Source organism: Peromyscus maniculatus, chromosome 7, assembly GCF_049852395.1.
Source record: "Peromyscus maniculatus bairdii isolate BWxNUB_F1_BW_parent chromosome 7, HU_Pman_BW_mat_3.1, whole genome shotgun sequence".
NCBI lineage: Eukaryota > Metazoa > Chordata > Mammalia > Rodentia > Cricetidae > Peromyscus > Peromyscus maniculatus.
The window spans coordinates 24,420,202-24,447,303 of record NC_134858.1 but is presented as its reverse complement, the minus strand read 5'-3'; the positions used below and the strand labels follow the sequence as shown (position 1 = coordinate 24,447,303).

The 27,102-nt window shown below is 47.0% G+C and overlaps 1 protein-coding gene across 2 annotated transcripts in view; it reads left to right on the top strand.

Annotated features, from left to right (window-relative positions):
- Nucleotides 1–24,687, top strand: part of Glb1l2 (galactosidase beta 1 like 2) — a 42,495-nt gene extending 17,808 nt beyond the window's left edge. For both annotated transcript variants that reach the window (XM_006976581.4, XM_076575903.1), the window contains exons 5-19: nucleotides 488–596; nucleotides 7,236–7,328; nucleotides 9,584–9,665; nucleotides 13,423–13,493; nucleotides 16,396–16,480; nucleotides 17,650–17,787; nucleotides 18,354–18,434; nucleotides 18,918–19,024; nucleotides 19,574–19,714; nucleotides 19,996–20,067; nucleotides 20,300–20,378; nucleotides 22,080–22,167; nucleotides 22,503–22,614; nucleotides 23,018–23,134; nucleotides 23,587–24,687. In XM_006976581.4, coding sequence (XP_006976643.1) covers nucleotides 488–596; nucleotides 7,236–7,328; nucleotides 9,584–9,665; nucleotides 13,423–13,493; nucleotides 16,396–16,480; nucleotides 17,650–17,787; nucleotides 18,354–18,434; nucleotides 18,918–19,024; nucleotides 19,574–19,714; nucleotides 19,996–20,067; nucleotides 20,300–20,378; nucleotides 22,080–22,167; nucleotides 22,503–22,614; nucleotides 23,018–23,134; nucleotides 23,587–23,673 — 1,462 coding nt within the window. In that variant the 3' untranslated portion in view covers nucleotides 23,674–24,687. The remainder of the gene's footprint in view (nucleotides 1–487; nucleotides 597–7,235; nucleotides 7,329–9,583; nucleotides 9,666–13,422; nucleotides 13,494–16,395; nucleotides 16,481–17,649; nucleotides 17,788–18,353; nucleotides 18,435–18,917; nucleotides 19,025–19,573; nucleotides 19,715–19,995; nucleotides 20,068–20,299; nucleotides 20,379–22,079; nucleotides 22,168–22,502; nucleotides 22,615–23,017; nucleotides 23,135–23,586) is intronic.
- Nucleotides 24,688–27,102: the final 2,415 nt, after the last annotated feature.

The following is a 27,102-nucleotide window of genomic DNA, read 5'->3' as shown; positions in this document are numbered from 1 at the left end:
TATTGCCTCTTCTTCCTGCCTTGGGACAGGGTCTTACACAGGCCACCCAACTCACTATTTAGCTCAGGCTGGTTTTAAGCTCATGATTTCCCCACTTCATCTGGGTGCTGGCATTCTAGGGGTGCTCTACCATGTCTATTTCGGGTCTTCAGTGTAAATACTTGAAAACCAGGCCTTGGTTTTTGTTTTCTTCATCCCAGTGGGCAGTGAGAGCTGCTGTAGCCATGAAGTTGAACTCTTAACTTCCCAAGGCATTCAGTGTGCAGGCTGGCACAGTGGTGTGTGTGCTTGCCTCTGGACTGTGTGCGTAGCTTCCTAACATCCTAGCTAATTGGAGGTGGTGGGGTGGTGATTCACCCTGGCCTGACTTGTTCTCCTGACTCATTCTTGAGCTGTATGAAGCTGCTTCCTTCTCCCTGCTCATCAGCCTGCCTAAGGGGAACACACAGACTCTGGCACTAATACTACTTTTCTTTCCTTCTTCAAGCTGGCTCCTCCAAGACCCTGACATGAAGCTGAGAACAACTTACCATGGCTTCACTAAGGCAGTGGACCTTTACTTTGACCACCTGATGTCCAGGGTGGTGCCACTCCAGGTAAGAGAAAAAAAGGCCTTTTACAGGGCTCTAGAGATGGCTTAGAGGTTAAGAGTACTGGCTGCTCTTCTAGAGGTCCTGAGTTCGATTCCCAGCAACCATATGGTGGCTCACCACCATCTATAATGAGATCTGGTGCCCTCTTCTGGCCTGCAGCTATACATGCTGGCAGAACACTGTATACATATTAATAAATAAATCTTAAAAAAGATAAAAGAAAAGATAAAGAAAAAAAGAAAAAAGGCCTTTTGATCCTTTCCTGCCTGGCTTCTTAACAGTGGACAACCCTTGGCAGGCTCACAGATGAGCATCTGGCAGTCACCACTGCATGAGACTGTGATACTTACGTTTTCTAAGAGTGTGCATCCCAGTGTGGTCTCAGCCAGTGCTGAAACGACAGATGGGCATGAGGACCCTCATTTGTCTGTGCAGCCAGAGCTATAGCTGGGCTCGAGTAGACAGGATACCTTTGGAATTGAAGCATGCGTCCGTCAGAGTCCCAACAACACAGTAACTCAGTGCTACACAGAGCACAGCACACATGGCTAGGCCCAGGATAGGACGGGAGAGTCTTGTGTAAGGAAGGAGAAAGCTTTAACTGATGTCTTTTTGAAGTACTGCCCTGTGGTACCAAAAGGTGCTGTACAATTCACACTGGCTGTTCTAAACAAATAATTAAAATGAAACCTAGAGAGAAAGCATCTTAATCTTTTATGTAACAATTACAAGCAATAACAAACAGGAATGGGATTAATTAACCCAGTTGCTATGTAAAACCACAAAGAATGATGTTCGGAAATTAGTACAGCAATAAAAAACTGGTGTGCTGATAAAAAAAAGTCACTCCTGGGTTAATGGTTTGGAACATTCCTAGCAACATAAGTCAAAATGAACAGCCAGATGAAACAGGTTATCAAGGAGGGTTTGGAAGCCAGATAAGCAAGGGAACACTTATATAAATGTACCCTAATACCACCTGAGCCACGTTTATATTTACAAATTACTGCCTATTTACAGAAAATCTTCATTGTAAATCAGATGTAACTGAGTGCCTTTTCATTTACTAAACCAGGCATTGCTAAATATGAAAGAATCAGGAAGCTTGGAAGTTCTTATTGAGGTTTTCCCAGGGAACATGGAGTCCTGAGATGGCCCAGTGCATTCTGTGATGGAGCTGCAGGGAAGGTTGTTTTGGGAATGCGTTCTAAGGCATGGGAATAGTGTAAGCAAGCTTGTTCATGGATACAGCACAGTTTCACCTGTTCTTTATTGTGTAAAATGTACACAAGAGCTGACCCTTTCAAGTATACAGTTAGTCATCATTAAATGGATAATAATCTTCTTATCAGAGGAGATGTATATTCCAAGACGCTTAATGGGTGCCTGAGACCACAGATAGGAGTAAACCTACATATATGACATTTCCTATTTATAGACACATACAACGAAGTTAAATGGATCAGACACAGTAAGGCATTAAGGATAATAACATCATAAAACAGAATAATTATAGCAACTGTAATACACTGTAATAAAGTCACCAGAATCTCTAATCTTATACTTTATGATTATCTTAAAATACAGCCAAGGCTACTTGAACCTAAGCAGCGAAGTCCTGCAATTCATCTGAAATAGAGGTGGCCACTTACTGACTGACAGACAGGTTGTTTACAGCAAAGGTTGTTTACCCTGGACAAAGAGATGACTTATAGTCAGGCTGAACATAATAGGGTGGTGCCAGCTTTCATCAGATTACTCTTCCCATTACATTTATGCACAACTTAAAATTTATGAATTATTTATATAAAATTTTCCATTTCATATTTTCATACTGTCATTTGTTATGGGTAATTGAAAGCTGCAAAACAAGCCCACTACTGTGTGGTGGCTTAAAAACATCAGTTAGGGGGAACGGTTCTGTGACAGAAACAGCAGTTAGGGAGAACTGTTCTGTGACCGAAACAGCTGGGGGAACTGTTCTGTGATGGCTGAAAACATCAGCCAAGAGAACTAGGACAGATTAAAAACATCAGCAAAGCTGGAGAAGCTCTGAAAGCCAGAGGTCCGTTCAATCAATCAATCAATCAATCAATCAAACAATCAATCTCTCTCCCTCCAACTTCATCCCCTGTTGTCTCCTCCCTCCCACCTTGGGTTGCTCACCTATATAGGTAAGCGTTCTATCTCTAAACTATTCCCCAGACTCTGGTATTTTTCATAAGGACACTAATCCACTTGTGAGGGCTCCATCCTCACGATCTCATGATTTCTGAGGTCCTGTCTCTTAATACCACTTGAGGTTGTGATTTCAGCATATGGATTTTGACACAATTCAAACTTTTAACCTTCTAGCTCAGGAAAACGTGGAAACACTGGAATTGGGAAGTGATGCAGACCATTTACAGAACTGCTACACAAAACTTCAAGAACACCCGAAATCACCTAGGAGGGAAATGTGGGCTTCAGGAGAGAGCAGGTATAGTGCAAGAACAGGAATTCTATCAGCTACTAAAAATGAGAAAGACGAGGGATATAAGGATGGTATCTTAACATAATAAAGGCATTTACAGCAAGCATATGGTCGACATTATCCTAAGCAGAGAGAAACTCAAAGCATTTCCACTAAAATCAGGAAGAAGGCAAGGCTGTCTGCTCTTTATATACCAGCTCAGTATAGAACTTGAAGTCTTAGCTAGAGCAGTAAGACAACTGAAGGAGACCAAGGATACAAATAGGAAAGGAAGAGGTCAAAGTACTCATATTTGCAGACAATATGATCATATATGTAAAAGACCATAAGAGTTCTACCAGGAAACTTCTACAGCTGATAAACACTTCCAGTAAAGTGTTGGGTACAAAATTAATACCAAAATTCAGTAGCTTTCCTATATACAAATGGAAAACATACTAAGAAAGGAATCAGGGAAACAGTATCTTTCATAATAGCCTTAAGACGTAGGCAATAAAAATTTTATTATGAACTTTTTTCTTTAATATGAAGAAATAAATTGGAGAAGATATTTGAAGATTGAAAAATCTTCTGTGCTTATGGATCAGTAGGGTAGTAGTAACATAGTAAAAATGGCCATTCTACCAAAAGCAATCTATAGATTCAGTGCAGTCTCCAACAAAATTCCAATACAATTCTTTACTGAAAAAAAAAATCTTAAACTTCATATAGAAAGACAAAAAACCCAGGGTAGCTAAAACAGTCCTGAATAATAAAAGATGTTGGAAGTATCACTATCCCAGATTTCAGGTTGTATTACAGAGCTAGCCTAATAAAAACAACATGATGTTGGCATTAAAATAGACATGTTGATCAGTGGAATAGAGTTGAAGGTCCAGGCATAATTCTACACACCTATGGATACCTGCTTTTTGGCAAAGAAGCAAAAGTAAATCCACACTGGAGAAAAGACAGCATCTTCAACAATGGTGCTGGTCAAACTGGGTAGCTGTAGTAGAAGAATGAAAATAGATCCATATAACCCTAAACAAAAATCAACTCCAAATGGATAAGAGACCTCAATATAAAACCTAATATCCTGGAACTGATAGAAGAGAATGTAGAGCATTCACTTGAACTCATTGGCACAGGAAAGGACTTTCTTAATGGGACCCATAGCATAGGGGTCTCATAAGAGCAACACTTAATAAATGGGTCCTCATGAAGCTAAAAGGCTTCTGTATAGCAAAAGACACCATCATTTGACCAAAGCGGCTGCCTACAGAGTGGGGAAAATGTCTTTACATCTGACAGAGGTGGTAGATGACTCCACATACAAAAGGACTGATGTCCATAGGAGCTCAGAAACTGGCAGCATGCACAAGATGTGCACAAGTTCAAGCTAGACAAAATCCCAGCACGGAGAAGGGGAAGTGGACACAGAGTTCACCTCTCACTGAGAAGCTATTTGGGATTTCCAGGACAGGGAAAATCAGTTTTATCCAATGGAGTGACACTGGGTATATCAACCACACCCCAGGGCAGGCACCATCTTAGGAATAGTTGAACAACACAAAATGCACTGGATGTTCTTTTTGTTTCTTTTACTTTGTTTTGATTTTTTTAAATTTAATTTTATTTTGTTAATCTTTTTTCATTTATTTTACATACTGACCACAGTTTCCCCTCCATCCTCTCCTCTCTCCCATCCCTCTCCCCTAACCCCCTCACTCCCATCTACCCCCTTCTCCATCCACTCCTCCTCTGTCTCCATTCAGAAAGGGGCAGGCCTGCCATGGGCTTGAACAAAGCATGGCACATCAAGTTGAGGTAGGACTGAGCTCCTCCCCCTGCATCAGGGCTGGGTGAGGTAATCCAGCATGGGGGCCAGGTTCCCAAAAGCCAGCTAAGCGCCAGGGACAGGTCCTGATCTCACTGCTAGGAGCCCTACAAACAGACCAAACTACACAATTGTCACACACACACAGAGGGCCTCATCGAGCAAGAGAAGAACGTGGAGTCAGGTGGGCAGGGAAGTGGGGAAGATCTAGGAGGAGTTGGGGGAGGGGAAAGAATATGATTATATGAAGAAAATGTAAAAGCCAATAAATATTAAAAATAATTTCCATAGACAATGCCGTCATGCCACTATCACATGGCTTTGATAACTGGCTTTGTAGTGAGTTCTGAAATCAGAAGTGTGAGGCCTCTGTATTTATTACCTTTGTGAATTGTTTTGGCTCTTAGGTGCCCATTTGGAGTTCAGATCGATTTTGGAATGTCATTTTCTATTTCAGCAAAAACTCTGGGGTTGTGATAGGGATTTCACGTACCTGTAAATCTCTGGACCACACTGACTTAATAGCAGTGGTTCTTCCAATCCATGGACCCAGAATTTCTTTCTTTCTTTTTTTTATAATTTATTTCACTTTATTTTTATGTGCATTGGTGTGAAGGTGTTAGATCCCCCAGAACTGGAGTTACAGACAGTTGTAAGCTGCCATGTGGGTGCTGGGAATTGAACCCGGGTCCTCTGGACGTTTGTCAGAGTTAAGAGTCAGTGCTCTTAACCACTGAGCCATCTCTCCAGCCCCCAGAATTTATTTCTTTGTTGGCATCTTTTTTACTTTCCTTTAGCACCCATTTGTAGTATTTTACTTCCTTAGTTAAATTTATCCTTATTTTATTCTTTTTGATGCTGTTTGCAATTGTTCATTGGTTGTGTATGAAAATATAACTGATTATATTTTTGTTGGTTTTGTGTTATGTAAGCTCACTGAGTTGGTTCATAAACTGTTGTGTGTCTCTTGTTGGTGATTTTCTACACATAAGGTCATGTGTGTTTTGGTTTATCAAGGCAGGGTTACTCTTTGTAGTCCCGGCTGTCCTGAGCTCCCTTTATGGACCAGGTCTGATTAATGGTGTTCCCTAAGTTCATGTGGACCTGTTCATAGTTTTCACTTATTTTTCTTTTCTTTCCCTTAGGTAGGTAATTTCAAATAGTCATTTCAAGTTCATTTCTTGTCTATTTTGTCTAGTAAATCTGCTGTGTGTGCTTTTTAGATTTTTTTCCAGTTATTTATTCTTTTACAGTTTCATATATGAAATATTTATCACATATGTGTATGTTTTTCGACCAATCCCCTGCTGTTAGCCTCTCTTATCCCCTTCTCCATTCCATCAACCCAAGCCCCTCCCTTTCCCCTGTTTTAGTTTGTGGTTCTGAGGATCCAACCCAGGGCCAGCACATGCTAGTAAAGTGTTCTTACACTGGACTGTGCTCCTTATGTCTGTGTTTCCTTATTGTGTGCCCCTCAAGGCTTTTGGTTGAACATTAGGCATGGAAAATACAGTTTCCTTTCCCTGTCTCTGCAGATGGTCAGGGAAGACCTTCACTCAGTGATGGGGTTTTGAACTTAGAAAATCAGCCCAGGATGAAGATATACAATCGCTTATATTTTCTGGACATATATCCTATCCATGCCTTCCATCTTCCACCTGAACCCTGGTTTCCTTTACAAGCTGTCGTGCCCCAAACGGTCTTACTCCAGTTTCTTCTTAGACGTTTGTCCTATTCTTCGGCCCATAATTCCATTGTTCTAGTCACTCACACGTTTATAGTCTTCCTCAGTGTTGACAGGCTGCAGCATCTGCCACTGCTTCTTCAGCCTCCAGCCTGGGTCCAAACAGGGCTGACACGTCCTGTCTGAGAACCAAGTCATCTGAGACAGAAGCTGTTCCGCTAGACAGACAGACCAGAATATTGCAAATGAGGTTCATTTTGTCCTTCCATCCTGGGGGAGGGGAGTGGGAATTTGAGATCCTTTCTGTTAACCAGGCCACGCTACCCATAGGAGGGTTGGGGCCAAGGGTGAGTACAGACATGACAGATTTTCTCTGTCACATGCACTGGTTTCTTGACTGGTGGTCAGTCGGGACACCTGTTTGCTTAGGTCTTTGACTGGTTCCCAGAACTGCTCTAGTCAATCGTGGTTGACTGATGTTTCCACGGGAGGACATGGGCCTGGTGCTTCTTGCTTTGATGTCTGATGATGTCATTCTCAACTACACACAAAGCCCATTGAGAGTCTTGTTCTCAGTATAATGTGCTACTAGTAATTTGTGATGGATTCCAATTTAGATATTATGGTGCCCACAACCCACTTAACTTCTGTTTATATCTCCCCCAGTATAAGTACGGGGGACCCATCATTGCTGTGCAAGTGGAGAATGAGTATGGGTCCTACAACAAAGACCGTGCATACATGCCTTACATCAAGAAGGTAAGAGTCCCTTCATTCACTTCTTTACATTCCTTCCCCTGACATACGTTACAGGCTGTGACGTGTTGCCCTAATACTTTGCTGAAATTAATACACCATGCCTCCCAGCACCACCTTCTTGATCACTGAAATTTTCTCCACGGGTCATTTCAACAGTTGTCACTTACCTTACCCTTTATCGATTGAGCTTAATGTGATATTTTTAGTGCTCCTATAGTGTCACAGGGGCTAAGAACAAAGGAATTACCTTAATTAAGTGGAGGTGATGAAAGCTTTGTGGGATGTCTCCCTCATCCTAGCATATAGCCAGATTTGGGGTTGTACATAGATTTTATTGAGGAAATGTAAACAAAAGTCCCTGGCCAGCTACATACCATACTCATCCTAAGGCTCTCTGGGATGGTGCTCAGGCCTCTGACTGTAGAGAGAGGGGGCAGCCGAGAACTGCCGACTCACGTGCATGATGGAGAAGGATGGAGGGGGGCAGGGGGTGACCCCGAAGAGGGGCCCGGCATTCAAATCTGCTTTCTTCCACTTAGTAGCTGAGACTTTGAACAAATGCCTAATTTCCCAAGCTTCCTTTTCTCTTTTACAAAGTGGGGCTAAAAGAGAGCCTGCCTGTTTTGTGTTATGTGAAATCGGGTGGCCTGGTACTGTTCTAGGTAGACAGGAGGAAGTTGCCGATAAGTGCCTTTGATGGAGTCATTGGCATTTCTTTCAGCGTGCTCTGGAGGGCTGGCCATGGTGGGAGCTGAGGAAATAAGAAACGGACTCTCTGGATCTGTCTGACTAGAGGTCGATGGCTCTGGCTCGGATGGTCTGGGCAGTGTACCTACCGCTCTCACCCCCAGTTGAATTTTCTACCTAGAAATTACTTTTGTTCCTACAGACTGGAGACTGAAGCTTAAGTATTCTAATTTCTAGTCTGACTTCTTGCCCCTTCCTTCTTACTCAAGAAGAGCTCTTAGTAGGATATAGGCTGTCCTGGAAGGGTGGTATTCCTCAAGTTGGAAAGAGGCAAGGTAAGTGCTTGTCCACATCCTGGACAGAGCACACATCTAACTTCCTCGTCTTGGGTTGCCTAGAAAAAAAGCCTGTCCTGGGCATAGACTCGAGAGTTTCTCTTGCTCTAGTCCTCGGTCAGACTCCCTGGAGCACTGGGACATCTCCAGCAGTTGTTTACCAATGATGCAGCTGAAGAGGAGAGCTCTGAGGAGCATCAGGAATAGAGAATAGCTCCTTAGGGAACCTTGTCTGTACAGCCATGCTTCCCCGGTGCCCAGAGCTTTGCCTGCTTGAAGCTCTTGGGAGGATTCTCCCCTGAACTGTATGCAACTTCCCCTGGGGGTGTTGGCAAGATGTGCATCCCACTGGCATTGACTGACCTTGGCCATGACTCCCCTCAACTTTCTGAGTCCTACTCTCATCATGTGCAAAATGGACACCAGAATGCCATTTCCTAAGGCTTCTGCGAGAGGGTGTGAGCTCTGTGCTTGGCAAGTGGCTGAACTTAGGAAATAATAATTGGCCTTTAAAGGGCAAGATCAAAGAATTAATACCTGTAAAATTTAAGGGTACTGAATTCTGTGTCAGTGAGAGCTAGCTGGGTAGTTGAAGGAGGTTGGTCCAGGGCCTTTAATAGACATCTCACCGATATTCCTCCTGGGTTAAATACTCTAGCTCCTGGCATCCCTGAGACCTGGAGCCCATTCTTACAGAACTGGGGATCTCACATTAGGGTTAGATGTTACCCCTCTGTTTCCAGAGGAATTCAATTGCAATGTACTCTTGTCTTTTTAAATCATCTTTGTAGGACCGTTTGAGTCCAAAGTTCCGGAGTGGAGCCCGTGTGAATAGAGTGCAGCCTCACCTCTCGCATGACCTGTGCAGCTGATCCCGCTTCCTTCAGCCTCTCTGACACTTTGTGCTGTTCAGTTGTTGGCTGTGGAGAGCGAAGGAGACAGTGAAAGCGCTTAGCATCGGGCTAATGTTCTGGCGGTAGCAGTTGTTCTGAGTGGCAGGAATCCTACTGTTCCCCAAGCAGTGGTCTCATTGATGCCCTCCAAGGACACACTTGGAAACCAAACACTTATTGGAACTTTGCTGAATATTGTGGGCATAGACAACATGCAGAGAAGCACGTTGGCTAGGTTTCTCTCTCTTGCTCTGTGGGCCTACCTCAGCTTCAGCAGTGACCCCGAGGAGCTCTGAGCGACGAGGACAGAGTTTAACTCGCCTTTCATTCCCCCAAACAGGCCTTGGAAGACCGTGGCATTATAGAGATGCTCCTGACCTCAGACAACAAAGATGGCCTGCAAAAGGGAGTGGTGGATGGAGGTACCTGAAGGAGGCTGCCTGCTTGGCTCTTCTGCGCAGTCCCCTGGCCATGGTCCGAGATAAAAGCAGGAGTTCCCCCGGTGCCTGTGGCGCACAGCGCAGGGCTGGGCAGGCTGGGCAGGGGTACTAGGGTCCACAGCACCTCCCATGGCCCCTTTCTCTTCCTTTTAACAAACGCCCTACCACAGATCTTCCAAACACCCAAGTACCTGGGCAGCTGCATCTGGCCACTGTTCCTGCCGAGCACATAGGGCACTCACAATGCTACAGGTGGCTGCCCCCATTGGCAGGTTTCCTTTTATGGGGAAATTGCAGCTCCATTTCCCCCCAGTTGCATCAGACTTTGCAGTTATTCTCAGCCCTCTCCTGCCCGACATAGCAGCCACTGTTGCATCCTTTTGTCTTTACTCTTCTCTTCAAAATATATCCGGAACTCAGATGTGTTTTGGTACCTCAGCGGTCGCCTCCCTCCACACCTGCAATGCCGCGGTATTTCCCTGGTCCCTCCAGCCAGCCCTTCTTAATATAGCAATTTGTGCCCACCTTTGAGAATGCAGCCCAGGAGTCAGGCCTGGGGCACGCACCTGCAGTCCCAGCACTGGGGAAGCGAAGGCAGGAGGGTCATGAGTTTGAAGCCAGTCCGGGCTACAGAGTGAGTTCCAGGCCAGCCAAGACTGCACGTATCTCGGAGACTACCTATTCTCTAACAGACAAGCATACAGCCCAGATCATCTTGTCATACTGCTTGAGCTCCAAGTGCTCCATGGAAAGAGGGAGAAGCACATCTCGGAGAATAGCTGCATGGGCTCCCCAGCAACCCCCCGAATGCCCCTCCCCACGCGTCCCTCCCACAGCCCTTCTCCACCGCCTGCTTCCATAGCCCCGCACATGACCCTGAATGCACCCTGGCAGCATGCCTCACAGTTGCCACACACGTGACTGAGCTGCTCTCTAGGTGTGTACCCCTTCCCACTCTGTTCTACCCTCCTGGCTCCCACTGTGTTTCTCAAGTGCACAGAACACCCCCAGATTCGGCGGCTCTGCAGACCTTTTGGGAATCTGCATGGCTTGCCTCCCAGGTGGTCTTTGCAGTGAGTTTTTTTTTTCTGAGCATCCTGTTAGACCATGCACCCCTTCACAAGACTCAGCCCACACTGTCATTTTGCCTTATAACCTTTGGAGTAGCCGGCTTAACTTACTCCTCTGTCTCACAGCCGTAGTGGGCTCTATAGGCCTGGGGCTGTCTCGTATGGCCTGTGCTTGAACATGTGCTCATCCATGGTTCATGCTCAAAGAGGTTGAAGAACCCCCTTGTCAGTTACGGTGATTCCTCCTGTGGGCCTCTGTGCTGTGCTTCTCTGCCTTAGCACCCCCTCACGTCTATTCTGTCCCTTTTGTATTTCCTTCTCTAGACTGACCTGTTTGTAGATGGTGACTTTTAATGTGATATCCCTTCCACAGTACCTGGCACGGTTGCCTCTGGGAATGACTGCTGAGTAGATGGAGAGGGAAAGGCTCTTATCTACAGCAAGCAAAGGGAATGAAAAGACATTCTCTGTGTTTGTGACAAAGATCAGTAGTGACTCCTGTTAGTTCCACTAGGTGGCACTGTCTACTCATGTTTGCTACCAAGGCCCATGTGATGGGGTCATGGGGTATGAGACAGTCTATAAAGGCTTTGGAAGATGCTCTCTCCATTCCCACCCATCCTCTCCTGCAGGCTCCAACCCTTGGGCACAGATTACTGCTGTCTGGAATGATGATTTTTAATTTAAAAAGTTAAAGCATTCATTCACATGGCCTACAAGTAAAATAATAAAAAGAATACTTATCAAGAAATACACTTTCCTCCTCAGCTCATTCCCCAGAAACAGCCATCTCGAACCCTGTCTTTTCTTTCAACTCTCGCCTTCCTGTGTCTATACAGCCTGCACACATGATGCGACTCTATGTCTACTGACTTAGGGTTCTGGAGCTGTCCTCCTGTTTCTGTGGACGGCTGGGGTTACCTTGGTCTCACACACGTCCGTTTCTTGCGGGTGCGGCTTTCAGGTCTGTTGGGTGGGGTGTGCTGCTCGGCAGCATGTGAGTCAGGTGACTAGTCAGTGCTAAGTTCTCACCTCCAGTGGAGTCACCATCCCATTTGCTTTGCTTTTCATCTCAGATCTCCCTCTCTCTCCACCCCCCTGCCTTCTCTTTTTTCACTTTGTAGTTCAGGCTGTCCTCAAACTCCTGATCCTTCTGCCTTGGCCTCCTGAGTGATGAGATAATGGGATCACAAGCGCATCGTGCCCATGGGGCCTATCCTTATCACTCCCCAGCTCTCCTAGCAAATGTCTTAACAGAGACCTCCTTAGCTCCCATCCTATGCCTCCCTTGTTTGTAAACATCTTATTTGTTCCTCTTCTTAGTTCTGCGTGCCCTGACTTTCTGTTACCACTATGCCCAGTTTTTGAGGGGGGATGAAGCTCTTAAGACGGGTGAAAGAAGTGAGCAGGAGCCTTTCCCTGTGGGGGTAAATGGTGCCGTGAGGACTGTGAATATCAGGAAACTCAAATGTCAGTGTCTAGAGATACCATTTTTAAGCCACCATGGAAGCCACCTCTGGCTTCTTGCACAACTATTTGAGGAACAAATGCAGGGAATGTTAGGAGGCTCTTGCCCAGAAATCTCCTCCGGTCTGCCTTCCTTCCACTCGGGTGCTCACACCCCTCCTGGGCTCACACCCCTCCCGGGCTCACGCCCCTTCTGCACTCTCACTCCTTGCAGCCATTGTCTCTCCCCTTTCTTGAATTTGATAAAGCCAGGATGACACGACCTGGCTGTGTGTGTTCAGCTAGCCCTGTGCATTGGGCTGCCTTTGGGATTTCCCAGTTAAACAGGCTTCCCGAAAGGCGTGGCTAACTTTAGGCAGGGAGGGTTCTAGTTGGAGGATCTTCCCCTGTGGGTTACTAGAAGACAGTGACATCACAGCACAATGTCCTGGTGTGAAGGGTCCTGAGTCTGCAGCCCTGCTCTGCTGCTCACAGATTGTGGACCGTGAGGGCAGTTTCTGTATCTTCAGAGTCTTAGCTTTATCTCCTTCACTGGTTACCGTGGCCTGATATCTTAGATGGTAGCTGGGGCCGGCCAGCCTGTCTTAGTCACTTCTAAGCCCGTTTATCTGCAACTGGCCATTCAAGTGGACAGTCAGGTAAGGGTCCTTGGAGTCAAGTTCTACAGCTGTGACTGTGGCAAGGTCATGGCCACCAGCCAGCTGTAGCATTTTTCTTGAGCATGCATTTCGCTTATGGAAAGCTGTATAAAATTCTGGTTAAAATTTTAAAATAAGCACATTGTGGAATAGAGTAGACTGAAGTCTTATCAAGAAATGAGACACGAGTCTTCATTGAGATCATTACCCTCGGTATACAAAGGCTTTACCATTGCCCTCGGAGTACAGTGTAGAGCTCAGGCTCTGGTTCCTATGTCAGTAGTTCAGAGAAGCTTTCCTCTGCTTGCAGACATCACAGTCAGTCAAAATCAGATGCAGAGTGTGTGGCTCCACTCTGTATCGAGCAGTGGAATTTCCAGAAATAACAATATAGGCAAGTCTTTTGACATCACAGGAGCTAACTTCTAATGGGAGGTGGGAAACAATGTCTATACTAGCTTTTTTTTTTTTTTTAATGCTGGTGGATTGAAGATTTGGGTAATTTAGAAAGTCTTTGTGACTTCAAGACTATGCTTTGTTTTTCTTTCTCTGCTGCCTTCCTAGTGCTGGCCACCATCAACTTACAGTCACAACAGGAGCTGAAGGAACTAAACAGTGTTCTCATATCTATCCAGGTAGGTCTGGCCCAAGGGGTGCTGTGGATCTTCTAGCTTGAGTGCGGGGATTCCACATGCCTGCACTGTGCCCAGAGTTCTGTGATGGGGGAGGACTCTCAGCTCCCCCAGCCTCTTGGCTCATGCCACATTGCTTCATGGCTGGGAGGGAAGCAGCGTAGAAGCCCCGCTCTGAAGTTTTGCTGTGTAGACTGACGCCATCCAAGTGTGCTGTGTTCTGTTGAGAAAAGCACCTTTGGAAACTTTTGGCTTTTCATGGACTCTGCAAGACCCAGCCTTGCTTTGGGAAATCGAGAGAGAAAAGACACCTCTTTGTCCCATACCATAGAAGGTACCCTCCTTTAACTTTTAGGGCCTCGTTGGCATAGGGAATGTTTCTGTTATTCATAGGGCAGGAGGCCTGGTTGATTCCAAGTTGGACAGGAGAGAGTTTCTGGGTGTGTTTCAGGTTCTTCCCATTGATGGTCACACACAGCCCCATTCTAGTTGATGTCTCTAGTTTGTGTGTCTCTCCTAAACAGACAGATGTGAATGGGGCCACGCTCTATCCCATGTGAAGAACAGAAAGCACATGTCAGCCTGGTTATCAAAAGGGGTGAATGCCCCAACTTGCCCCCACCAATTGCATCTCCACCATGGTCCTAGTGTGAAACTAATGTATGGACAATGGATAGATGCCTGTGGGGATAGTGGGCCAATGGTGTGGGCAGACTTGTGGTCCACGGAGTAGACTGTTCCAGCTGTGACCTTTCAGAGTAGGGACAGTATCCTCAGGTACACTCATATGAAGTCATAATGACAGGTAGTAAGTACCTTGTAAGGTGAGATTATATGTATGGTGTGACTATTCCTGGTGTCGATGGTGCCCAGAAGGGGTGGGAAGGCTCTTAGGAGGAGGGCAGGCCTGATCACTGGTAGACTTCCCAGAGGGCAGGGATAATGCATGTACATGTTTGGGTTCAAGTGGAACCCTTTGTTCCTGTCTTCTTTCCCCCAGTATGTCCCGGGTCTTTTCTCTGTCTGTAGAGGTGCCGGGTCGGTCTTACTTCATGACTGATTGTAGGGCCTCTGTCCTTGTGAGGTCTGTAATCTACCTGGGGAGAGAGACTCGTGAGCTAGTGTCTCAAAGGGGCTAGGCAGAGCTGCAGTTGAGGGCTGCCAAGGGAAGTGCAGATGCCAGGCGCTGCTTAGGATCCACTTGGTCACTGTGTGGTGGGACTCCGGACACATTGTTTGGCTTCTCTGTGTTTCTCTGCTTCTTTTAGTTGAGTAGGTTTAATGAGAATGACTTGAATAAGGTACTATTTGAAAAGTACCTCATGGTACTGTGATGGAAGGAGTGTCTGTGCTGGTCCCTGGAAAACTTGCCATGTCAGTGCTGTGGCTGTCCCATCAGCAGAATGGCACCCCTGAAGGACTCTCCGTTATAGTCCCTGACATCTGCCCTTACTTAAATGAGTGGTTCTGTCTAATGGGCTTCATTGAACGGACACTCTGGACCCCAGCACTGGTTAACTTTTGGGTGTTCATTAGTCCTCATGTGTATGCCCAGTGAGGAGATAACTCATGCTAGAGATTTTTGAGTACTTCCTGTTTCTTTGCATCATTTCACCTAATTCTCCTAGTGAGCATGGGTGCTAGCTACTGTTACAGCTATCCATGGTCAAGCGAACAGACAGAACATGGATAAAGCACCCAGAAGATGGTCAGTTTGGGGTTGGTTGCACCACATTCTGGAGTGAGATAGCTTGGTCCATGCTAGACATTCACTCCCCTCCCTACACCACAGAAGAACTTAAGCAAACAAACCCACCATTGGCACTGGAGGTTGTTGGGATTTAGGACTTCCACTCTGGTTCTCCTTTTGGGTGACTTAAATGTGTGCATAATATGGACTATCTTGGGATGTAGATAGTTTGTAAAGAAAAACAAAGCTACCACCTTGCTAAAAAAATCTTGTGGCTATGTTGGCTTTTACCCAGAGACAATTGGTACCTTCTATGCCGTGGGCTATTAAGTATACCCCCATCTCTCTGAAACATGTTCTGTTGCTTTATGCAGTTTCAAATGTCAGGCCAGTCCTGAGAGAGGATACTTAATCAGCTGTCACTGAATAAAGGAGGAATGCTTCCTGGCCCAGAGCATAAAATCTTAGCCAATGAGTCTTTCACACCCACCCAAGTATCTTCAGCTTTGGCAGACATGGTGTGGCTGAGCATAGTCCTCAAATGACTTCTGTGTGCACAGAGGAAGCCGATGTCACTCAAGTGTTCTGAAGTGACCGTTAAGACCTGTTCAGTATTTTCGGGAAGGTCTGAATCCAGAGTGCGGCTGTACAGCTTGCACCGTGAGTAGCTGCTCTGTCAGGACCTGGTCCTCTGGTTTAGTTATATAAACTGTTGTTTAAGTCAGAACTTAAAGAAGACCCATTCTGAAGCCTCTGACTTCCAGATAGGGGGAAGCAGTCATTTTGGTGTGTCTGCATCCATGGTATGACTCTCGGATGTACTCATTCAGAATAGGACATTCTTCTTCCCTGGTAGAGGATAGGTGAATGTTGTCTTGAGCCAGAATGAAATCCAACCAGTGTTGGAAAGGGCACCCAAGGCAGTTGGCAAATTCTGATGAAGTCTTAGTTTGAGCATATACTTGTGTCTTCTTGCTAGCACCCATCATATGCATCCTCAAAAAAGTACATTAAACATCAACTCTGGTAGCCTCTTCTACATACCAGCAGGTGATGAGATGAATGATCTTCATCTATGCTGTGCACCTATAAGTCTCTCAGGCAAAGGGTAGATGTCCAGGGAGGACAAAGGTACCTGGGTTCCTTCCAAGAAGGGTGCCCCTCTTTCCCCTTTTGATTAGACAGTCTGCCTAATTCTCATTTTGTGGTACCCAGGGGATTCAACCGAAGATGGTGATGGAGTACTGGACAGGGTGGTTTGACTCATGGGGTGGCCCCCACAATATCTTGGATTCCTCCGGTGAGTATTTTATTTTGCCTACATCTAATGTGTATGTTTACCCTGAGTAAGAATGTTTTACGTTCTCAGACCTTGTGTATGGAGTTGTAGGATGCTAGGTTCCTGAGATAATTTGTGTTCATACTCAACTCTTGGTATTTCAGAGTCTTGACTTGAAATAACCACTTTCAAGTTTCATCATTGCTTTTCTGTGTTTTTGTAATTAGAAAAGTAACATGCTTACTTGCAAATATCTAAGAAATGTAGGGAAGTTTAAAGAAGAAATAAAGTCCTCGAGTCTAGATCAAGCATTTTGATGTATTTAACAGTGTAGGCAGCTCATAGTGTAGCTGCATCTGTGAACAGACAGATAGAGCTAGAGATAGATTCATCATGTCTTCACACACACACACACACACACACACACACACACACACACCCCCCATCCTCTACTGCTGAACATAGGAATGCTTGGAGTAACTGGGCATCACTGTCTTAAAGGATTTGAAGAGCCCCATTGTATTGATGACTAAACCGCCATTTAGTGACCCAGTTCCTTACTGATGGTTGCTTAGTTTTGGGTTTGGTTAATTGAACACTACTTAAGTGAGCATCCCTGAACATCTAGTTTTGTACACTTGGCACATAAATCCATATAATAAAGAATAAATTGCTACATCAGTGTAGTTTTAATATATGTATTTATCACTGCCCTTCACAAAGCAGCCTACTGGCTATTATTAAATGAAAGTGTCCATTTCCTACAGATTCATCAGTACTGAGTATTAAAATGATTTTTTAAAAATTTGCCAGTTCACTAGGTCAGTATTGAGTTTTCATTTACTGGATATATCATACAAATATATATTAATTGGCTTTTTATTTTGTTGTCTGGTACTCTCTTTGCATATCATTGACTCATTTCCTAGTTAAGGGAGGACTTTGGGATATAGGCAGGACTATTGTGTAATGGGGTCCCACCTATTTTGCATTTTGGAGAGCAGCCACTGGGTAACATGCCTGCTGGTAGTGTAGAAACAGCCTAGTGGCTACAGATTGTCCAGGGAAAGCTGAATGACCCAGTGATGAAATGGTAGGGATTGGGATGTGAGGGAACCAAGAGGCCTCACTGGGGCTTCCCTTATGCTCTGATTCATTTTAAACATTGCTCCTCCTTGCTCTCCTTGAAGAGGTCTTGCAAACAGTGTCTGCTATCACCAAAGCCGGCTCCTCCATCAACTTGTACATGTTCCACGGAGGCACAAATTTTGGCTTCATAAACGGAGCTATGCATTTTAATGACTACAAGGCCGATGTCACCAGCTATGGCAAGTATCCCCACTGGTCCTCCCTGTTCCTTCCCAGTGTAGGGCTGGTGCTTTTGATGGAGAGTCCTTTAGAGACAGTTTCCAGCTCCTTTCGCGTCTTTGGCTATATAATGTCCAGGGAGGGTATAGGCTTTGTCTGACTGTCACCTCGAAACGTATAGGGCAGTAGGTGCCTGTGAATGGCTTGCTCTGTTGAGGGATCTCTTTCGAGGACCTGGGGAGGGAGGCAACCTAGAGTGACAGGGATGGAGATAGCCTTCCTCCTTCTCAGACCCTTGAGAAGGTGTGATCTTGGCCTGCCTCCTGACTGAGTTCACCAGGAGCAGAGGAGATGCTCTGTTGTATCCACTTACAGTAAAAATTGAGGATCATGCTGTGCTCCTGGGTACTTTTGTAGTATTTAGTACCTACCATATTTTGACTGAATGATTCACAATAAAGGTATTTTTCTCCAAAATTGCTGGTTTGAGGACTCTGTTCCCCTCCTTTCTTCTTTTTTCTTTTTCATCCCTTTGCGCTGTTTTGGGGACAGGAGAGACTGTGAAAGGTCACTGGGTGTCTTGCAGACTATGATGCCATACTGACAGAGGCTGGAGATTATACTGCCAAATACACCAAGCTTCGGCAACTCTTCGGAACCATCTCAGGTACAAACAGGCAGCAGATTCAAATATCCACTTGGGTACATGCTTTTGCCATGAGGCCTTAGAGTTTCTGCTGTCTTGCTCTCCTGCCTCAACTCCAGCTGATCCATATTCAAGAATGTTCTAGACTACTAGGAATGTAGCTTAGTGGTAGAACTCTTGCCCAGCATGCAGAAGGCCCTGTGTTCCACCCTGAGCACTGCCAAAAACAAACAAACATTCTAGACACAGAAAGTTTGGGAGACTGTTTTCATCATGCTGTGCCTCGTGTATTTGACTCATATGAAGCCTCTTTGTGACATATAGAAGACACGAGAACTCCCTGTCCTGGCCCACGCCTCATGTTCTAGAGTAGTCCCAGCACTGAATGGGGCCTGTGGTTGATACTGGTGTCCAGATGGAAGGTGTACACTGGACTGTGGGTGTGAGGCTGCAGGAGGCAGTGACGATTGAGTCTTTAAGGGAGGGCCATGGTTCCTGTTGCAGGTATCCCTCCACCTCCTCCACCTGAGCTCATTCTTAAGATGATCTATGAGCCAATGAGGCCATCTTTCTACCTCTCACTGTGGGATGCTATCCTGTTCATGGATGACGTAAGTGCTGCAGGCTGGGCGTCAGGGATAGTTGCCGAGCAGACATGACCCAGGGACTTTCCAAATGGGGTTCTGGGATGAGCAAAGCCACTCAGTGGCCTTGAGATCTCTTCCCAACCAGAGAACTGAGTGAAGAGAATACAGTGGTGCTGGAGTGGGAATTGGGAAGGAATAGAAGAGCTTGAACTTGGTGCCCCCTCCTTTAGCCTCAGGGGCAGGGCTGGGCCATGAATAGAGTGAGGAGAGGAGGAAGGGATGATCCTTCCCCTGTGGAGAGGAGAGAGGGTACCTGCTATCATTCATTCTTTTGTGATGCTGACATGATAGTGGTTTAAAGATTCCAGTAGATTGTAGGACTCTAGTGAAATCTCCCTTTTCCTGTTGACCTTATTTCTGTGACTCTAATGAGCCATTTTAAGTTTAAGCTAGTAAGAAGGTGGAATAGGAAAAAGGCTGGAGAAACCTTGTATCCTGTCTCTCGCTGCTCATGTGAAGTCTTAGAGTTAGGAGCAGCCTGGCTCCTGTGCTTTCTTGTGTCTTCTTATGTAGCCATTCACGTCTGAGATTCCTGTCAACATGGAGAACCTGCCAGTCAACAATGGAAATGGGCAGGCCTTTGGGTACGTTCTGTATGAGACCACCATCTTTTCATCTGGAGTCCTCAGTGGCCTTGTGCGTGACAGGGGACAGGTAAGAGCATTTCCTCTGAACTCCCAGGACTTTGTAGTGACAAGGCATGGCAGTACATACCTTATTCTCCGCCTCACAGCCAGCGGCTGCCAGTGTGTAAAATTGGCTGTCTGCACTCGCTGGAGATTGCACATAGTCTTTCCCTCCTACCTGTGATGCTCACTTTCCTCACCTTCATAAGGCCCCTCAATGGTCCTTGTTTTTTTTTGTTTGTTTGTTTAGCAGAGGCCCCTCTTATCTTCCTCCCATTGACCATGATTTTCATCTGCTCACTTTGGCAGGTCTTTTTGAACAAAGTATCCATAGGATTCTTGGACTATAAAACAACGAAGATTACTATCCCCTTGACCCAGGTTTGTTACCCTAGGGAGCTGGGTGATGGCTAGGAAACTGGACAGGAGTCAAAGGGGGAGATCAGGAAGCCAGGAGGCTCCTTAATTAAAAGCTGGAAAGAGAAGGGCACGCCTACCTTTCTGACCTGTTGGGTCCCATTCTCAGAGTGCAGAGAAGCACTGGGGAACACAGAGGTCCCCAGGTGTAGCTGGATTGTTAGGCAATGATAACTGGCCACTGTGTTCCTGACAGGGTTACACCATACTGAGGATCTTGGTGGAAAATCGTGGGCGAGTCAACTACGGGAATAATATTGACACTCAGCGCAAAGGTGGGTCCTCGGATAGACCAGGAGAGGAGCTATTATCACTCTTCAGGCTTGTTCATCTGTTTGCCATCAGTTACATCGAGAGGCCCCTGGGGACCCTTTCAGGGAAGTGGTTGATGGAGGCCTGTTGCAGGGAGGTGGACTGTGGACCCCACTGCAAGACAATGGTTCATGGAGGTTTATTGAAGGGGCATGGTGCCTGGTTTACCTGCATATAAGTCCTGGTGAGTGGGTCAGGAGGGTTTGGCCACTTACCCTTTAGTGCTTCATAACTGTATAGTTCTTGTGTGTGCTCCGAGCTGGCCTCTCAATCTTTATACCGGACTCTACTTTGGTGGGGGTGGGCCTCTCTGCTTGCAGGGCTGTGGGTAAGGAGCAAGGAAAGGAAGTCTCCTGGAGTCCTTGAAAGAACAGAATGCATGCCTTCTTGGGCCTTAACACTGAAATTCCGTTCTTCATCTCTCTCAGGAAAACTCATAGGCAGTGCTCTGGGCTCAGGAGGAAGCCAGACATGCAATGAGCAGACTGCAGTTTGTTGTCATGACCCTCCAGGAGTACCCTCCAGGACACTTGCCCATGCCCCTGGCTTTCTGAATCGTTAGACTGTAGTCCCTTTCTTTTCCCTGTCTGTTTATATGTGGGTAGTTGGTAATGCAGTCTAAGAAGGGAACTAAGTTAAAATAAGATCTTCCTATGCTGAGGAGGTTGGTGACATCTCCTTTCTCTTTCCTTCCTCTGCATTTGTGGTGGAGGGAGCTATCACCTCTCTTTCCTGGTCAGGATGTCAGCTGAAAGCCTCTTGCACATGCCCAGAAAGTGATGTGGCCTCAGCCCTTGGGGCTTCCTCTGCAGAAGAACCTCAAGTTAGTTACTATGCACCATCTAGCAGCATCCTTGTAGTACCACATAATGAAGTGGCACCATCTAGGCCGCCATCCCAGACCCTCAGCAGTTCTCCAGGATTTCTCCACAGTTCTTAGCGCCTTCCTTAGTCTTCCTTCTCTGGACCCATCTTACCTCTTTGTTGTGGAGTTAGAAAGACCTGTCAGACTGTCCCAGTCTTTATTTCCCAGAATCTTGATTGAGTGTGCTCTGACCATCTGTAGACTCTGCCCTCTTGGCCAGTTCAGTGTTTGCAGTCCGCAGGCCTTCCCTCCAGAAATACATGCGCTCTCACGCTTGTCCCTGCCATGGAGGCTGCTCCAGGACCAGCTGTCTTCACCCTTAAGGTGCTGGGCAGCCACTGTTCAGGTATGCAGCTGCTTACTGCTGGACACCTTCGTGATGTTATCATCTGTCTAACCTTAGGTTGTGTGGAGAGTTTCTGGCCGAGTGACCAGGTCTCTTAGTCGGTGACCCTCAGGAGACCACAGAGTTTAGGCTCTCTGTCACCACTGAGCCAAACTGCCCCGCCGAAAGAGGCCAGAAGCCAGATGTTACACACCTCAGCTTTGTCACTGTCCTCGGATGCACTGCGCTTTGTGACAAATCCTAGGGCTTGACAAGCGGCGCTCTTGTTTATTGCCACTTTTTTTTGACATCTCCAGGGAGGCTTTCGTCCAAGAGGAAAATTCCGTAGGCAGCATATGCTTTGGGGAAATCCATGCTTCGTTTTTCCTGGAGGTCTCCACAGCCTTGGCTGCAGCCCTGCCACCTGTCTCCTGATTTGGGCCTTGCTCATCTTTCTTTGCCCCTTTCCTCCAGGTTTAATTGGAAATCTCTATCTGAATAATAATCCTCTGAAAAACTTCAAAATCTACAGCCTGGATATGACAAAGAAGTTCTTTCAGAGGTGGGTCCCTGTGAGTCTGGTATATGAGGTCATAGCTAATAGGTAGCAAGAGCCAGGGGTACCCTGACCTCCCTGCCAGGATCCTGCAGAGTTATAATCAGACCCAGAGGCCAAAGCAACCTACCTAAAGTGACGGATAGGGACAGCACTGGACCATGTTTCCAGACTGGGAAATGCCCATCTTTCTATCTTGCTGCCATTCTGTGACCTGGTGGTGGGGTGTGTGGCTTCCAGCCTTGCTGAGGGAAGGGATGTGCCTTAGGAATTAGATGCAGGTCTGGGAGCAGATGTGAGATGGTCCTTTCCTCCTTCTCCTGCTTACATCCTGTCCTTAGGTTCATCGCGGACAAGTGGAGTATGATTCCCAAAGAACCCACCTTTCCTGCTTTCTTCCTGGGTGCCTTGTCAGTTGGCATTTACCCCTCTGACACATTTCTGAAGCTAGAGGTTCGTAGGACCCCTTTCCTTCCCTGCTCTCCCATTTTCTTGGGGCTCTGAGCCCAGTTGGCTTGAATGGAGTTCTCTGTAACACCTGGGCCCAGAGGCCTCCTTGTCTTTCTATGTTGTCCCATATGATAGGAACCCTGCCACTTCTCTGTGGCAGGAGTGGGCTCAGAGCAGAGGCACCTGTGGTACTTGTCAGTGTGTGGGTTCCTATGGACAGTCTGGGGTTGACCACCCTGACTGGGAGGCTCACCGCAGTACGTTGGGTTGACCTACATGGATGTCAAATGTTGGTTCAGTGTGGTCTGTCGGGAACATGGCCTGTATTTCACTGTGTCTGGTTCTGGTGTGGCTTCACCTTTGGGGCTCTTGTAGTAAAGCAAGACCTTCCCTGTTTTATTTCAAGGGCTGGGTGAAGGGGGTTGTATTCGTCAATGATAAAAACCTTGGCCGCTACTGGAACATAGGACCTCAAGAGACTCTCTACCTCCCAGGTGTCTGGCTGGACAAAGGACTCAACAAGGTGGGAGTAGTTCAAGGCTCTGTCCCTTTTCCTCCTCTTCCCATCCCCGTTCTCCCTGCTAGCAAACTGCTTCTCTACCCCTGAAATGCTTGGCCAGGGAGTAGGAGAGGGTGGGTGCTGCAGCCAGCCTCTTCTTCCCCTTTCCTTGGTGATGGAGATTGCACTCACCCCTCACTGTCTCCTTCCACCCTCATTCCCACATCCTCCCTCCCTCCCTCCCTCCCTCCCTCCCTCCCTCCCTCCCTCCCTCCCATCCTTCCCTCCTCCCTCCCTCCCTCCCTCCCTCCCTCCCTCCCTCCCTCCCTCCCTCCCTCCCTCCCTCCCTCTCTCCCTCCCTCCCTCCCTTCCTCCTGTCCATCCTTCCGTCTTTCCTTCCTTCCAGTCCTGCTGTCTCATAGTGCTCTCATCTGTCTATGGGCTAGACCTCACAGCCCAGCCCTTGTTTTCCACAGGTCATCATTTTCGAGGAGACAATGGCAGGTTCCGTGGTACAGTCTACCGATACCCCCTACCTGGGCAGGAACCAGTATGTTAACTGAGCAGCGGTCCCAGCCCTCCTGCTGTGGCGGGCAGCTTCCTTGCCTACAAGAGAGCCTTCATAACTAGCAACCTCCAGGAGCGAAGGACTATCGTCAACTCAGTCCAAAATCCTAAACCTGGGGGGACTGAAGAGAAGATGGGGTAGTGTTGTCTGGGATACCCTCAAAATGAGATGGCTTCTCTCCTGGTTTTGTGGTTGGGTCCCTTTCTGCACCCCTGATCTTTCAGGGGAGGCCATGAGCTGTCTCCGAGGATGGAGTATGTAGTTGTAGCACTTTCAAAGAAGGTGCTGAAGCAGGGTGGGTGCCGCCCTCTTCTGGAAGTGAAAGCCTCACCAGGCCAACCTGCTGGATACGGGTAGGCTTTTTGGACATTGCTGGCAGGGCATGGCCACATCCGATAGAGCTGCTTTGTGCTCCTGACTTGGTGGGGTTGCCATTGTTTGTGGAGCAAAGAGGAAGCCTGTCTTACTTGAGTCAACTTGATTTTATTTTTTGACTTTCCTCCATACATCTTTTCCTTTTCATTCTGTCCCATGACATTTAATCAGTGGATAAGCTGAGCTTAGGAGAAATAGACATGCTCAGTACTGATCTTCCTAAGAGAGCATTGCTCTTGTCCTGAGTGAGGAGGAGTGTCCCCAGGGAGGAACAGCCTCCCCAGGTGAGGAGCTGGGGATTTTAGCAGAAGCCGTCTCATATCCATGCTCTCTGGAAGGGAGTGGCAGAAGGCTCAGCTGAGTGGCACTGGGCAGCTAACCCCAGCCCCACAGAAGAATTTGGGGTTAGCTACAGGGCCACAGGTCTAGCACAGGCCTCGTCCCCAGCTCAGCTGATTTTTTTGAGCACTCTCCTTCCCGCTCCTGACAAAGCAGCAGGGAGGGGGGAGGGCAGCCCGCCCTCTGTCCTGTCGGCTCAGCCCAGATTGAAGGCTCTTGTTCTAGGGATCAAGTGCAATGCCTTGGTTTGGGCTTGCCACCCTAAACTGCAATAAATCAAGAGATTTGAAGCAAATCTTCTTTGTGGATGTCTCCAGCTTGTCTGTGCTACTCTAAGCCATAGGAGAAGGTGACCCATAAGGATCCAGACACTGATGGTACCCAGCTGGTAGATGGCACATGCCCCTGACTTGAAATGTCAGTGCATTAAGAGCAGTCCATTCTCATGCTGGTGGCCTAAGAACATTCTAGAAAGCCAAAAAACCACACTATATAAGTTAGCTATAGGAGATAGTCTTTCTTCATAAATTATATCTGATATGTACTTCTCCAAGCTGGTTACCTTCAATAATAGTGAAAATCCAATAAATTCCATCACACACATCTATGAGCACAGTGTCCATAGAGAAGCCCAGTGAAGATGGGCTGGGCAAGAGTAGGGTGAACGGGAGGTTCACAGGCTAGGAGGCTGGCTCCCTGGGTGTGGCTGGGCACAGGGTTTGTGCTGAAGTCAAGATGTGAGGTCTGGTGTACAGCCAGTGAGCTAAGAGCCCAGCTGACTTATTTGTGGGTGGTCGTGGGGGCACAGCCCATGTCCCACTGGGTCTGAGAAGCTGAGTCTTTTTTCTCTTTCTCACTCTCTTTTTTAGGTGGGGTCATGTTATGTAGCCCAGGCTGGCCTTGAACTTTCAGTTCTCCTGCCTTAGCTTCCCAAGCACTCTGAGATTATAGAGTTGCTTCCTGTGCCCAACTCACAGGAAGCTTTTTTTTTTTAATGAGCCTTTATTTGTTTTAAAGTTTTAAAATAAAATCACATGGCAATTATTTGGTGTGTGTGTGTGTGTGTGTGTGTGTGTGTGTGTGTGTGTGTGTGTGTGCCACTCAGTACGAATGGTCGGAGGGCAACCTCCTTGTGGGTCCTGGGGAACAAACTCAGATTGTCAGGGTTGCAGGAGAGTATCTTTACCCACTGACCCATCTTGCTGGCCTGTCAAAGGAGGCTTTTTAAAGTGCAGGTTGCAGACGGTGCCTGAAGAGCAAGAAGACCAAGCCCCAATTTTACCCACCCTCGCTGTTTCTTTCTGCGATGTCTGGGGACATCACGCATCCAGCTAAGATGCAGATGAGTCCAGGGCTGCTTGAGGAGAGCCAGCGCCAGAGAGCCGTGTCACAGTGTCACTGTGTCTTGCATTACATAAGAGCGGGTTTCTACAAAGCTGTATTAAGCAGGGCTGTGTGACAGGCAATCTGAATAGAAAGGAATCTTATGTAGCATCCTTCTGTAAGGGAGTGAAGAATTCTGCGTTACAGTTTTATGCATACACGATCAGGTATGTATTGGGCTTGTCAAGATAAATTCTTTCTGTAGCAATCCTCTTCTCTACTTCCCCAGCATGTGTCAGCTGACCTTAGCTCTCCAGAGTTGACTAGTTTATCCAGATCCTGTGTACCGTGTACCCCCACTCCGTCCCTCCAGAGTACCTCTCCTTTACCTGCATCCAGATGCCCTGAGACTGTGCTCACTCATTCTTTGTGTCTACTCACTGTGTGGGGGCACAGCGGTGGGATCTTGACACCAACACTCTCCAGTGTCCGGTGTCTGTTCCCATCCTCACTCAGGTACACAGACAGATAGATGACCCTCACTAGCTGTTGCATGTGCATGACGACGAGGTCAGAAGCAGAACTCCACTTTCCCTCATGTGACCTCTCCTGCACTTTGTCCTGCATCAACAGTTTGGGCTCCTGTCTCTTCATTGCACACCCGACCCTTCATGAGCATGAGCTTGGAGTGCGGCCACTTCTCTGCTCCAGAGCTTGCACCCTCATCCCATCCACCATCATCCTGTCCCTGGTTTATTGCAGGGGCTGCCTCCCCAGTCCCCTGCCTTGGCCCATTGTCCTCAGCACAGGAAGCAGAGTCAGTTCCCTCAGTGGCTCCTATTTTCACTTGGAGTAGAAACCGGAAGCTTTAGCCTGCTTTCAGAGGCCAACTGATTCTCGGCTTTCCTTCTGACTTGCCAACCACATCTCCCATGCCACCCCACACCCCTCCCTGGCCCAGTCAGTTGCAGTCACATTACTCTTCTCCCAGTCACGAGCTATAGGCATGAGAAGCACTCTGCATGCAGTTGGGGACATTTCTCTCTTATCAGGATTGTCTGCGTCAGCTGCATGCTGGCATGCTGCTGTTCTGCTCAAGGTCCCCGCATGAGGGAGACCTTTCTTTCCATGCTTTATGGAACTTCAGCCCATCCCATTGCTACCCCTTATCTCCCCCAGAAACTCTGCTCTTCTTACAGCACCTCACACATGAAATGCTACAGGAGTGCCATTGTCTGTCTCCTGGGTTTGGTGGGTGGGCCCCATGAAGACTGCTGTGTGCTGGCTCCTAGAAGAATGTCTATTCATAGCAGGCATCTGGCAAATATTTGTTGGATGGTTAAATTAATAAACGAGACTAAAATAAGGCAAGGCTGAAGAGGATTAC